This window comes from Harmonia axyridis, chromosome 1 (assembly GCF_914767665.1).
Source record: "Harmonia axyridis chromosome 1, icHarAxyr1.1, whole genome shotgun sequence".
Lineage (NCBI taxonomy): Eukaryota > Metazoa > Arthropoda > Insecta > Coleoptera > Coccinellidae > Harmonia > Harmonia axyridis.
Genome location: NC_059501.1, coordinates 69,356,240 through 69,371,911, shown reverse-complemented (window position 1 = coordinate 69,371,911; position 15,672 = coordinate 69,356,240). Strand labels below are relative to the sequence as shown.

The window sequence follows — 15,672 nt, the reverse complement described above, 5'->3', positions numbered from 1 at the left end:
TTGTTTAGTTTTTGATGGTTTGGTATACGGGGTATTTTGGGAATTGAAGGTACGAAAAAAAAAAGGATTTTCCGCAATATTTCACGAAAAAAAAATCTATAAACAAAGGCCCGCAAACACTTTGTTTCGGAGATACAGGGCGTTAAAATTCTTTTTTCTGAAATGTGAGTACCTGCACTTCACGAGATGAGTTGGATTAGATATTTCGTTCAGGAGTATACATCACATGATATGCCAATTTTTATTTGAAATCTACGGGATCCAGAACTTTTTTTTAATTAGTATTGGTGGTTTGAAAAAAATTAAAAAAAATTTTTTAAGTGTCGAACCTCGGTTTCTTGTTGTTTCATCTGCTACCGATTTTGATGAAAAAATTCAAACAATGTTCTCGAAATTCTCAACAAAATTCAAATTGATACAAAATCCAGTAAGTTAAGTTAGATGTGATGAATGAATGAACTATAAGTATATTGGTGCTTATTGTCCTGATCTGTAACTATGATTAATGAAAATGCTATGAATTCTTATAGACACCCTCAAAATATAATTACAAAAAAACACCCCTGTAGGTATCTCGAAAACAAAGCGTTTGCTGGCTCAGGTTGAGGGACCTTCTTTCTTTAAATTTCTCATTTTAGTTTATACCACCAATTTAGAAACACCTTGTATATCAGAATAATATTTATATAATTTCTTTCAAATTGTTTGGCAGGAAGTCAAAACGTATCATTTTGATCAGTCCTTGAATCGATTCAACATTTTATATTGTTTCAAAATGAAGATTCCATATTTCGTTCCAGTAAAAAAAAATATTTCAATCTCCTTTCGACCAAAATTTAGGCGCTAGTTTGAATTTTCATTTATGTGATTTTTTTCACTGAATTTCAAACAATTTGAAACCAGTCTTTTTAATGTCCTGAGTGTCCAAAGTATTGAAATTATCCTAATGATTCATTCCTAATAATTTTAATCAAAATATAGAAACAATTAAGTTTTTGAATTATTCAATGAGCATACAAAGTAAAATGCTTTGAAAATATAGAATGACGTAATAATTTGAACACGATGAAATGAAAATTCATTTATTGAAATAATTTTCCTGAACAAACGTAAAATCATATAGGTATCAATAATAAATGCATAGGTTCCTTTCTCTCTTTCGATATGTGCCGTTGAAGGTACATTGTCATAAATTGTATGTTTTAAATTTAAATTCAAAATTTGAAAAACTTTTTGCCATGTAAGAGTCTTTTTCTAAGACACGTTCATTTTTTCTTCTTGTCAAGAGCACGGAACCCCTTTGAAATTTCATTCCGTTTATGTATTCCTACATATTGATATTTTTTCAAACCCTCCTGCAAATTATCGAAAAATTTCAAAACAAATCAGTCGTTTTTAGAAAGATATCTTGCTGCTCAGAGGGTTATCCAATCAGAAAAACTTGACTTATGAACACATTTTTGTAGAATCTGACTGTTGGATTCAGATCCCAAAAATAGAAAACTTTTTAATGTGTTAATGATGCAATCCTCAGTAAAATTTTGCCAAAGCATTTGGTTGAATCTCGGTTGGAATATTGATTTGACAACTTATCTGAAACTCAGTTTGATCGGATTGATATTTTTCAATTAATGACTCAATGAGCAAAAATTTCGAAAATGGCTTAAATGGCTATAATATCAGATTTTAGTCATTAACGAACTCAACCGAGGAGACTATAGCACATTCGGGTTAATAGTTAGGGTGTAAAATGTGGCAGGATTGGCGGATAAAAAGGATTAATTTTGAACTCAATTCCTTCATCAGTGAGACGAATACGACCATTCTCTAGTCGAATTTTAAAACTTTACAGAAATTAGAAATAATGGTTTCATCGTCTGAAAATAATTATAAGAAAATAATATAATAGCATGTAGAGAATTTTTCAATTCCGGAAAAGGTACCTCTTCGAGCGGGACTCGAACCTGCATTCTCCGAATCACGAGTCAGTTGGTAGAGCACTGGACTAGTGATACGGAGGTTGCGGGTTCGAGTCGCGCTCGAGGAGGTACTTTTTCCGGAATCAAAAAATTGTCTACATTATTCTTTTACATATATTTGGATGAATCTATAGCCCTTTGTTCAACTGGAACAAGCGTGCAAAAAAGCCAGCCTTCTGAACATGATATAAACATAAACCCACATACGTGTATTAAAAAGACATGATAAACTTTTATTAAGATTTACTGGTATAAAACTCAATACATAGAGTTTTCTATATATTTTTCAAGAGGAAAAATTTTCCTGAATAGCTACTTTTGTTTAGAAGGAACAGAAAATATTTCATATTATCGACTATCGTTAATGATATATTGGAGATTCAGAAATTTTTTATTTGAATGAAAAAGTGCAAAATCATATGATTTTTCAGGATATAGGTAAATATTGAAGAAATTAACTTTTGTTTCATTTCATTTATTTCGCAAGTTATGAAACGTTAAACATATGCAATCTATAAAAAAACAGTAACATTTTTTTGAAACTGTCAACTATGCTAAATTCTATACAGGTACGCTGTAATTTTATATGTTGGCTTGTAAAATGAGGTGATTCGTGAGTATTGACTAAAATAAATTAAATAAATAAGATAAATAAATAAATAAAATTCATATAAGTTACAGTTCAACTTAACAGTCTAATCACCATTAACCATCCACATCCTCTATCTCAATTTTTGTATGTACATGTCATTTGCATACCGAGAGGACCCTTAACTAACTAAAGAACTAGAGTGATCAACAATCGAATATTTCAAAATTTTATAAATAATGGATTTAATATAATAAATATCTTTGAATACAAAATCTTTTGCGAGTCCTCCCATAATACTCAGGCTATTTTCAAAGACATAAGGAGGTACGATCTGGTACAAAACTACATTGTGTTTAAAACGAAATAACAATGTTTTTCAGTTTTGCACATAATCTTGTAAAAAATTAAATTATTCAAATAACACAAGGGGATAAAAAGGAGAAAAGTAGATATAGTTTCATAATAAATGAATATTTTCAACTCGAACACAATGACAAAAGAAAACTCCAATGAATCGTTTCCGATATATCGTTCAATTTAAATGTAGAAGAATTAATCTCAATTTATTAATTCAATAGCAAACAAAAAACTTTATAAAATAAATAGCAATAAATCAAATGTGACTATCAATAGTTTTTCGGAAGTTTTAATTATTGAGTAGGAAAGAATTCAAATTGAGGAGAAGTTACGAAGATTGAAATTACTTCAATAATAATCAAAGAAGTGCAATGACAAAAGAAAAATTCATGAAAGAAATACAAACTTATGAATCAGTAAAGATATATCGTTCAATTCAAAGAAACTTTAAGAAATAAACACATTACAATAAATCAAGTGGGACCTTTCTATAGTGTTTGGTAGGTGAAAAAAAAATTATTGAGTAGAAAATAATAGGCATAAACACAATGAAAAAAAAAACGGAAATTTTTTCACAAAAAAGGAAGGAAGATTTTGATTTCAAACACGGTGCAGTACCAGATAGTCCCTCGAATCTCAATGAATATTTATATAAGACCCGACTATCTTGGGTAACCTTAACTCTAAACATTTCCTCAATAACAGGAATACTTGGATACAATGTCTAATCACATTTACTCGTTAAAATCGACCAAATCAAAAGCTGCATGAATGTTTAATTGATCGTAGCCATTGATGAAGCTTTCAAGTTGGAACCTATAATTCTACGATCGGAACGAACCAAAATTAGCACATGAAACTCTACCTGTAAATTACATTCTCATAGCACCGAATCAATATGTGAAATATTCATTCGATTCTTATCAAAATTCAGTTCAATGACTGTATAATGGATATGCACCGAAATAAATGCAAAATAAACGAGGATACAGCTAGAATTTCACTTCGAAGATGATTTCGAACGTGACTGTTTTGAGTAGTTCACACTAGACCGTTAAATTCTATGAATAAAAACAACTTTTCACAGTTGGTTTCTTCATCTTCTTGTTTTGACCGTATCCAATAACGCCTGACAGTTTATTGGATGATAGTGGCCTGAGTTTCATGTACAGAAACGCTGACATCAAGCAGGATACCAATAAAATGACCAATAAAACTATTAAGGTAATGGCGAAGCCGGGTGCAGTCATACAGATAAGGCCGGCGTTGGTTATCTCTTCTTTGGCGGGGAATACCATTGTGGATTCAGTGGTTGTAGTGCCGTTTTCTTCTATGGAAAATGTCAAATCTCCAGTTGATACCACTCTGATAATCCTGTTGAGGCCAATTTCTTTCTCGGGATCGACAGCTCTACGTACTCTTCTTTCGTCTCTTGGGTGTCCGCCGTGGTGGTAAACATCAATTCCAATTGGTGGTGGTGGGGGTGGACCGTAAGCGACGTCCAGAAGGCTATTGCTTACTCCTGCATGAGAATCAGAGCATTGAGCGGGACATTGGTACCTGCAGATTTGAATGGTACATTGGAAGTGCACTTCCATAGAATCAGGGAACTTGAAGGCTTGGAAGTGGGCGTACGATAATACAGTGGCACTGGCTCCAAAGTTCTTGATCTTGGTAAACCTCGACATTAGTTTCGGCCTAGTCACACATCCTCTTTGGTCTACCAGTTGGATGGGAGCGCGTTTACCGTCATGAGCCATACAGTTTCTCACCAACATATCAAACTTAGCGTCGTCATCTTTGATTGCTAATACCATCGTCATTGTCTGACCGATCTTCACCAATCCCGAAACTTCGGAAGCCCATGGTCCTTTGCCTACTTGGATCTGCATCCAGCAACCTACGTTGTCACCAGCGAAGTCAGTTCTTACCACGTCGAGCATATCTACAGGGAATGGTCTGAAGGTAACAGACTTCTCGTATTGGTCGTGCCACGTACATCTGAGTTTCCTTGCTTGATCCCATACTTCTTGTACTTGAGGGTCATACTGAATCACGATAATGTTTTCGAAGAACGTTCCAGATCCTGATTCAGCTCCATATCCATACAATCCATTCTCGGTGTTTCCAGAGGTGCCACAAGCATGAATGCCAATTTCGAAGTGAGCGTTTGTCCTTCCTAGACCTGCAGGTAGATGAACACAGTGAACGTTGCTATAATGACCCTTACTGAATACAATTCCGTAGAAAGGCTTGTCGAATCCTATATACACCTTCATGAGGTTCTTCTCGCACTTGACATCCAGGGAGATGATCTTAGGCATGTCTGGGATCGGAGCAGGCCATATTTCATCTCCTGCTGAACCGTATTTGTCCATGGCTTGTTTCGGTGGAGGAGGTGGTGGACCATTGTAAGAGTTCTTGTTTTCATAGTTTGGTTGTTTGTTCTTCTGGAACTGCTTGTATGGGAAGTGGCCAGCTGGTGAACCTCTGGGAGGATGGTTCATCTGGTTCCTAGAGGGGCCATTGTAAGCAAGGGACTGGGGTGATGGGTCTTGGTCGCCGGTTTCTAAAGCCAACTGGTCGGTGTTCTGGTCATTTCCTTCCCTGTGCTCAGGTTTATCTGGTTCTTCGGAGTTCTGTACGGCTTTGACGACTTCAACATCTTCTGCTGTAGAGTACGTCAGCTGAAATGGAAATAAATTATTAGTTACGTCGCAAGTTTCGGATAGTTTTCGAATTTAATAGTATTTCAAGATGACTTTCCGTTTATGTAGAAATGAGGATAACTAGCGGATCAGTGATAAATGTCTATCACTTGATTTAATGTCTATGTTGCACTAAGCGGAATGACTTCATTTGTTTGCATCGTCGATAATTTATTATTACAAGGTTTATGTAAAGGAAATACGGTTCAAAAGAAAATTTGGAATAAAACGTAAAATGTGTCCGCTAACATTGAAGGGGTCAAAGATTTATGTTTGTTTGCTTGTTCAATGTTAATTGATAAGATTTCGTCTCAATCATGTTATTTTGTGTACATGTTCTGTTCTACTTAAGATGAAGTATATTCTGAGTGCTCTCCTTATACATAACATTCACAATTTTTCGGTGATTTTCTCTTTTACATACATATATTTAACATAATTGTTAAATTCGAATATGCGAAAAATGTTATCCACTGTTTGAAGTGCAGTATAGTCTAGACTGTCTAGAGGAAGCCTTCATTCGATTTTTCTATGCTGGCCAATGGATCAAGAATGTGTTGCATATGGGAATTTAGAGTGCTCGATAAGACTGTGTTTTGTCCTTTTAACGTAGGTACTATTAGAAGAAAGGTGTTTTATGTATGGTTGAGCTAATTGTTCGAATATCTTAACGCCTGAGTCGTATCTGCTTAAATAGTATTTCGAACATACAAGGTGGCCTCAATAAAATCGTTCAGCTGAATATTACTGGAGGTTTTAGTTTTAGGTTTTTCCGGAATTCATCGAGATTTTGCAGTGGGGTGCCACTGAACATGAGGGGATGAATGATCAACCACAAATTTGCAATCATAAGATTCCCCTTTGAATAAAAATAACTGGTCATTATTTATAATGACAATAGGAATAACATAACTTCGAATGTTTTGCAATTCATTTTCATATAGAAATTCTTGTGAAAGGACACACCCAAAAATTTATTATCACAAAATGTCCCCCTATCGTGGACAGTTCCAGTACTACTCATACCGAAATATTCGAATGAACTGTTTTATAAAGGCTACCCTATATTTAATATTAATCATTTTATTTTCGATTCTTTTAATAGTAAATCATTGAATGGTAGTTTTCAAAGATGAGGAAAGTCAGGAGCTTTCGAGCATTCATTCATGCGTCAACTGCGGCCTTAGAGGAATTATGACATTTTATTTATTAGCCTCATCTCATACGTGGTCTCCACGGATTCAAAGGCATGAGAGCACATGCACCCAAAAGCATTTGAATTTGAGTCAGTAATTTCCTAATTTATTTTTTCGATATTCTGTTCGAATTTTCTGTTTCTGACGATGCTGTAACGAAATTTGCACGAAATTGAAATTGTTCTCCGTTTTTTGCTCACGCAAAATCTCAACTTGTTCAGATCGCTTGAATTTTTTATAGTTCTGACGTCGCAATAAACACGAAATTCTGTAATTGAATACATTCAATCGGATCTATTATCATGCCAATAGTGGATATTTGTTTTCTAATATTCATTTGGAATTTTATATAGTTCTGATCATCTCAACTATGTCGATTTTTTTAGTCACGGAAATATTCATAAATATTTTACAATATATTGTCAGTTTTTAAATTATTAGGAACATCCATATTCAATGAACCCTTTGTTTGATGTCGCCTGTTAATGATCTCAACTGCGGCATTAGAGATCTTACTCTAAAAACTTAAGATTTCAACCGACCTTATCATTTGGAACTATTATCGGCTCAGAACTCGAAAATTACATATAGGATAAATGATCTCTTCTATAATCTATGAAATAGAGTAAGCTTTCATAAAAGCGTACAAAAATTTTATTCGCATATTTATGTTTATCAAGGCTCATCTGATTTTTTGGCCATCAAATATCAGTTCTCAAATTAATATTGTAGGTATGTACCCCAGTAGCGGATCAAGAGAGGATGCACTCCCCCCTCTGGAGCTATCATTCTTCGTCTTCACCCGTCGCAAAATAGAAAAAAGACTTCCTTCTCTATAACTTTTATGTGAATTCGGTACTGTGCTCCCTCCCTCGAAGAAATTCTTGATCCGGCACTGATGTATCCACACTTTTTGGCAATACAATATTTTTTCATTTCATTCAACTCCTCTTTCAAGAAAAACAGAAAAGATAGAGTGAAATATTTCTGTTTGGAAAAACTGTCAATCAATCCTAAGGTTTCTGTATGACAGTTAAAAATTACTTATAGAAATTATTTTTTATGAAGGAAACCGTTAAAGTGATGAGTAAAAATCATGGTTCAACAAACTCAATCTGAATATGAGAATTCACATTTGGAGAAATTCCATAGTACCGAATGAAAATACAAATGAAACTCAAACAAGAAAAATACCGGAAAACTCAACTGTCGAAAACCATGAAAAGTGGTGTTCTAATTATAATGATTCCAGTCAGCCTGTAATTCCTGCAAATATAGGAGTGAATTACCTTTTTAACATGTTGTTTACTTTATAATTCATTGAGTTTATCGACAATTTTTGATGGAAGCAACCGACTATTGTTAGCTTTTTGATGCGGCTACGCTGATATTTCAAATATGATTTTCATTCACGATATTCCAATTACAGAGCACCAGTGTTGCCCCCCTGATAAACTTCCTACACATCCGCCAGCGGACATAAATATCAAGAATGAACACGATTTTCTAAAGGAGAATAAAGTACCAACTGTTGTTGTTGGCAGAGACGACATATAAATTACAAGTGCGGAGATATGACTAAGACATAATGGTATCCAACCCATTGGATGTTTAATTCATCTGGTAACTGCTCCAAATCGATCGACCGTATTAGTTCTGTTGAAATTTGAATCGCGTTTTTGATGGAATGTGTTCATCGGCCCTAGGTGCGGTCTTCTCTACCAGTACCAGCACTGGCCGACTGACCTGTCCTTGTACGGACCGTTATGTCTTGAGGGTCATACGCTTCGAGTTTCCCGCCTCACGCATGATCAGTGGTGTCACGGAGGAAAATTCGAAAGATAAGTGTGTCATATGGATTTTGGAATAGTATTTCTCTTGATTGAATTGCAAAAAAAAATAAGATGTTTCTTGAGAAATACTTTGTGGTTTGGTTTTTCGAAGTGCAGAAAGTGCAGGGTCATCGAAATTGAGTTTTCAGAATTGAAAAAAAAAGATAATAAAGTTTGAATATAAAGGGTGAGTCGAAATTGTGTACCGGGCTTTCTGTAGGTGATAGTACATTGAAAATAAGTATAGTTTTAAGAATAAACTTATGGCCCAAAATGCATTTTAAAGGAGATATATCCTTCCAAAGTTGATAAAATTGAAAAATTCATCTGCATAACTTCTAAACGGTGAATGCCACCAGATTAAAGTTTTGTGTATAAATGGTGTTGAAATACATTTTTTTATTAACATTTCACATTTTTGATATTGTTGTAAAGGGTGTTTTTAGAGAGTGAGTCATGATTTTTTGGGACAACTTCTATGGTAATCGATGAATGAATCTGCTGACATTATGTTGCTACAAAAACTCAAATATTTCGACAACGGTTCAATATTTTGTATTTGGATAGGAGTACCTTTTTCATGTTATTTTCTATTTTTTCACCAAAACGAATACAACGAAAGAAGTTGCCCAAAAAAATGATGACTCACCCTCTAATAATACCCTTCATTACAATATCAGAAATGTAGAAGTGTAATAAAAAAATATATTTCAACAACAAACAATTATGCACGAAATTTCAATCTGATGGCATTCACCGCTTAGAAGTTATGCGGAGATATTTTTTTCAATTTAATCAACTTTCAAAGGATATATCTTCCTTAATATGCATTTTGGGCTATGAGTTTATTCCTTAAACTATACATATTTTTCAAAGTACTATCACTCTATGTACTATCACTCTATGTACTATCACTCTATCACCGAGAAAGCTCGGTGCACATTTTTGACTTACCCTGTACAACTTCTTAATTATAAAACAAACATCTTTTTGAGAAATTCTTTAAAGTTATGTTTTACGTAGTGCAGAAGCGTTTTCAAAAGTTTTGACCTGAATTGTTCACTACCTGCCTTTTAATTTTGAGTTTTATTCATAAATGTGACTCTGGTTATTATGTTTCTGCCTGACTTTGCACTGTAAGGTTCAGATTGATTCGGCCTGAAGATGGCCATGTGAATGGTCGAAGGCTTGGCTAAATTGAATAAAGAACTCAAATAAGATCCTTGAGCGACTTTCTACCCGATATATCATTTTTGTATGCTTTAATTTGTGTATTTTTTATGTTATATCTTCTACTATTGCCAGTTTGACAAAACACATTTGATTTTTATCAATAGAAAAACATGAATTCAATCATTTATTACTAATTTTTTTTATATGGCTTTCTACCATAGAGTTCAGAATGAGGTTGTTTCGCTAAAGGTTCCAACTGTAATCTACTATCATGTGGAAACCTTCATATCAATATTTCATAATCCTGAAGAAGAGAAAAAATCTAGAAGCCACCCCAAGTGGCAATAAAATTCAGCAAAGTTTAGTAAAGCGATGGCCCACAAGCTTGATGAGTGTGTGTGTTTTTTTAGCGTCAATAACTTGTAAACAACACTATGAAGGGATTACGCGACATCTGGATATTTATTGGATTAAGGCATAATGCGGCATCTTTGACAGTTTTTTATGTTAATTAAATTTGTTGGTATTCCTTCCCGTTGTTGCTGACTGAATTAAGTCCTATTCGGTACTTTAAATTCTTACATCTTCAATTTTAGTTGATCAAGCTTACAATTCCGCCCTTGAATTTTGCCGCCCTAGGCGACCGCTTATCCCCATCCCCTCTAGGATGGCCCTGGTTTGTTTAATTAGATATTTGAATAGAATCTAACCACGAATGTTAGTTTTCAGTTAGTCTAGCCCATAGAGTAATAAACATAGCTAGAGGAAGTATACACAATTTTTACATGTTCCCAAAATGGTTCGATTACGTTGTCGGATTGTGATATATTTTCAAATTCACAATTTTACTATATCATTATGAATGTTTATTATATTGAATTAAATAAAATTATTTCAGTGATTCTCAATTAAATATGCAAATTTGAATATTTGGAATCCGATATTTTTCTAATTGTCGAATTTATATTGAGCAGAATATTTATTATTTTATGTATCTACCTGCTGAAATCCAAGGTTTGGCAAATTTTGTTCTCCTGGTGTCATCGGTTGTTTCCCGACGTTTGGCGCGCTTGAAGTTTGTTTTCAGAATCTCTGATATATGTAGATATTTATTTCAATATATTCTGTGTTTATAAGAAACTATAATTCACTATGGGACTTGAGAAGCGCGTTCTTTGTGATGAAACTCGCAAATTGACTGAAATATCTTATCACTGTTATGTTTTCATTTCCACTCGCTTCATGTCAAATTTGATAGTTCATGTTGGGGACAAAATTTGCTTACTGAAAATGACATAAGCTCCCTCTATCTATGTTTATTACTCTGAGGTTCTTCTTCAAATTTCCAGGCCGGTATTGAAAAAAAAAACAAACTCCTCATGATATCGAATCTCAATCTGAATCGAATTTCTCTTTCTACGCCACTGAAAGGAGAAGATATGCATATCTACCATCTCCTTTGTTTACTACAGCCGCCGACACAACTTGCTGCTGCGGTCGTTTTCGCCCGCAAGGCCTAAAAATTGGGTCGCTAGTCCAAAGAGCGAAAGTGAATCCAGCAGTTCCAGCCTCTCACCATTTTTACTTGTGGCATTTAACCGAACCATTTCACGGTCGAACAGAGACATTTGGGCGCTGTAGGTTGGTATTCCGATTCACGTACCTTCCCTACACGCTTCCCATTTTACGTTTCATACATGAAAAACTGCGAGTTTGGTCTTTACGTTCTATTGAACAATCAGTTCTGACCACTGCGTTGAAAGCGACGAGAGCGCCCACAACGGAATTCCTGCGGTTTGATTGGATGCTCATTAGGTGTGTGTGTGAGGATGAAGAAATCCAATTGAAATTTCTGAATTCTGGAGTTATTAGGTTGAGAACACTTAAAGCGAAATGAGATTCTAATGTGGCATGTTTCCAGTTGTAATTATTTCGAACTGGATCAACCAACTGTTCTCTGTTTGAATTTTTAGGAGATTCCCATCATAATTTTCATGCATCGAATACCCAATTCGAAAGTTGTTGCGAGTTCACCAGAACTTCTGCTGACTCTCAATTAAGATGTCTTAAACACTGATGTGCTCACTTACTCTTGAAAAACCTTAAGATTAAGTTGGCCACTTATGAAGGGAACAGTCTTCTTGGACTTGATTTCCGCATCGTTTCTTATAGCGGCGCTCACGACGTCTTTCTGTCAATGTCCTTTTGAAGTTAAATCGACAATGAACTATACTTTTGATAGAACAAATGAAAACGTCGAATTGATTGGTTTATTTTTTGTATAGCGCCACCTTAAGGGAGAAAAAGGAAAAGGGACCCATGCCGAGCAGAATTATATCAATCAAAATCCAATCAGTGAATACACCAGTATTTTGGACAACTTAATCTCAATCCAGTATTCGATTTTAATTGATCCAGTACAATACTGACTTTTGGTTGGGGATCCGAATAAAACTTTAGTTCTTCAAGGACATAATTTTTCTTCTTTCTAGTTTGACTTGTCCTATTAATTTGTTCATCATAAATTAGGGTAGTCTGTATAGTCCTTCGAATACTTTTTCTACAAGGTAATGATTGCGTCTGTAAAAACTGAATGAACTATTATTTCCTCTATAATCTCAAATATTCATGATTGTTCCACTTCTTCTTCTATCTGAACATTTATTCATCCTGGTGTCTCTCAAAAATGTTCACGCCTCCCTACCTTGTGACTTGATCACCCAATTTTTTCAGCCCCTTTCCTTTTGTGTGGGTCTCCATGCAGTTGTTCTACAAGCCCATTTGTTTCTAATCTTTCTAACCATATTACCAGCCCAATTCCACTTTATCAAAGTCATCTCCTGAGTTACGTCCCTAACCTTGTTCTGTTTTACTACAGCAATCAATTTGAGTAGTGAAACTAAGTAACATACTATAACAAATATGAATATCTCCCTATGATTACTTTTTAAGATTTTGAAGATCTTTGGAAATGAAATTATTGAAAGCAAACTTCAAATTATAAATTACAAACGACGAAGACATTGTTTACAAATATTGCATCCATATTGTGAAAACGGTGAGTCCAATTCATGTTACCATATCGGGAGATGGCACCATAAGGAAACTTTTACTATGTAAGTAAGACTTTCTTTGGTGTGGTTGATTGTTCGACAATTCCATTCAATTCTTGAAGTCTTCTTTAGGTTAAAACATGCTTTTTTTCTGTTGGAGACTTCCAAAAGAAAAGAAAAAGATTACTATCTAGCTGAGGTTTGAAGCTATATTTATGCGTACTCTAGTTTTGTGGCCGACAAGACAATGTGATGAATACTTCGACAGTTCAGCAAATATCTACTATAACTCAATACTAAGATACATAGCATCCCTGGTGTGTACTGATTCGATTTTGTCTCAGACTTTTGGAGATATGCACCTGTTGCTTTGGTGTTCTACTTCACCAGATTTCTGTAAGGTGGCGCTCTTCAGAAATTTCGAATTCCCGCTATCTGCCTAGCGCCGTTTAAAAATGGAATACTGATTTTAGACTTCAAAAACTTTCACAATAAATTACAATTCAGTTCCTATCGAATTTTTGATGAAATGAATGGAATATAATGCGAAAGTTTATAAGAGATTGTTAGGAGCATAGAATTTAAAATATTATTGTTCTATACTCAAAGGTCACGAGAGCTGAGAATCGAGAGAAATGTCAAGTATAAACGATGTATGCGCCATCTGAAACAGACGCTATCCCTCTAAATAATCGAATAGGTATAAATCTGAAAAATCTCCCGTTTTGTCTGAAAGTTTTACAGGTATAAAACAGATACACCAGGTTTTCTATGCATCTTACTCATGTTTGTCCTGTCATGTACTCCATTTGAATAAATAAATAAATACTCAATATATCGGGTATCCCAAATTCGTTGCCTACTGAAAGGATTTCAGAATCCATTTGAGCTAGAAAAAAAAAGAGAATGCCACATTTTTGGGCTCGATTTTTGAGAGAACTAATTTATAAATTCAATTGTTTTCAAGCTATAAAGGAAAATTGGAAAATGGCGTAATATTAGAGGTTTTCTCGCCTTCTTCATAATTGGTGCTATATAAACATGAAACAGATACATTCTACAGGAATTTTGTTCAGTGAAATCCGTTAGTGTCATTCTTTGTTTAAAATTACGTAGGTAACCTATCATATGGCAAAAATTCTCGGTGATCTGATAAAAACACCATGTAGAATGAGAGATAGTTTGGGATGCACTGCTTTCGCTAGAACATAATTTGATTTTTAACTACTAACGCTGCAGTTTTTTATTCATGAAGAAGTCAACATTTTGTACTGAGCTATAGCCTCGGCTAAAGCACCAAAATCTCAACTCTGTCTGTGTAGAGCGAGGTGTAGAGGTAATGTTGAGTAAGGTGTTTTGATATTCTTATTGATTTTCTTATAGTTCCGGATATATCATATTTTTCACCAATCTTGAATTGTCATTTTTCATCCTAAAGCAAATTTTCATATCAATCGAATAAGTAATTTCGAAATAAACAAGAAAAAAATTACAACGGCCATATTTACGGAAGCCCTAGTCATATTATTTTGTCTATTAACTCAACCTCGGATTTCAAGATCCGAACAAACCTTGAAAGTTTCAAGGTTCTCTTTTCAATTGGCAGTTATCGTGTTTACAATCGAACGGGCATCCCTAAATGTGAGCACGAATTCGACAGTGAGTCGAACCTCATCATTTGAGACCTCAAAATTCGAAAGACATTTTGACGCCGTTAATGAGAGCGATCTGTTCGCTCAAAAAGTCCTCCTGACTTTTCAAATGAACTGGAAACTATTATACTACTTTGACATGAAATATTCCTCCCCATTTCAACAGACCACAACATCAAATACCTAGTAAAAATACGTATTAAATATCGGAGACTTCAACGTTCGACCAAGAAAGGAACTAGACATAGAAGTCAATCCAATATTAACATTCTTTGTTTTCGAAAACTCACAAAACCGCTCTTCCATTCTCTTTCGGAAGAAAAGGTTAACACGGTTTCTTATAAAATGGCGTGAACCCTAGCCAGGACCCGGATATATCACACGAAGCGCCAAGAGGCATGCCTAATTGATATTCTATTGTCATTAGTTCAGTTGAACAGCCGATTAAAATCCACTGTTACAACGTGTATTGAGGATAATTATTATTGTTACTCCTTATGTGACCGTAAAAGTCGTTGTATGAACATTTCATACCGACATTTGCGTTTATTTTCCCGTCTTTATGGACTTTGTTTCTGATTGCAGTCAGACATATGTTGTTTTGGTTATTATATACGAATAACTATATTTATGCGCTTGTTGTTTTATGAAACGTCACATTAGTATTTCAGCCAAATGTCTTAGAGTTTACAAGCTTTGAGATGGTAATAGTTTCACAAAATTAGGTTAGACCCACTCAAGATGTATTTGATTTTGATGACCCTGTATAGAAATCATCTCGGAATTTACAGATAAGGTTTGAGATATTGAGCTGTTTAATGTTTTGCCGATAAGTTGCCACTATTTTCTATGTCATTTTCGTGAGAAAAATATCTTTTGCATAGGTACTTATAAGGTGTAGTAAACAAACTCAATTATTTTTGCGTGAAAATCTAGGCTTTGATTAATTATTATTATTTGTGAATTAGTTAGAAAGATCCGATTTACGTCGACTAAGGGCCGATAACTTGTTGCCATTTCGGAGGTAATATCATTATGCCTCTCTCATAGAAGCGCTAGTCCCTATTGGCAAAAAATTGAGACAGTCGATATTAACTAGCCTCTACCTATTGAAGCAAAATTTTCATCAA

General features: G+C 34.6%; 1 protein-coding gene across 2 annotated transcripts in view; it reads right to left on the bottom strand.

Annotated features, from left to right (window-relative positions):
- Positions 1-3,387: 3,387 nt before the first annotated feature.
- The window catches only part of LOC123688893, a 55,246-nt gene continuing 42,961 nt past the window's right edge, over positions 3,388-15,672 (bottom strand). For both annotated transcript variants that reach the window (XM_045627631.1, XM_045627632.1), the window contains one exon: positions 3,388-5,615. In XM_045627631.1, the coding sequence (XP_045483587.1) occupies positions 3,990-5,615 (1,626 nt within the window). In that variant the 3' untranslated portion in view covers positions 3,388-3,989. The remainder of the gene's footprint in view (positions 5,616-15,672) is intronic.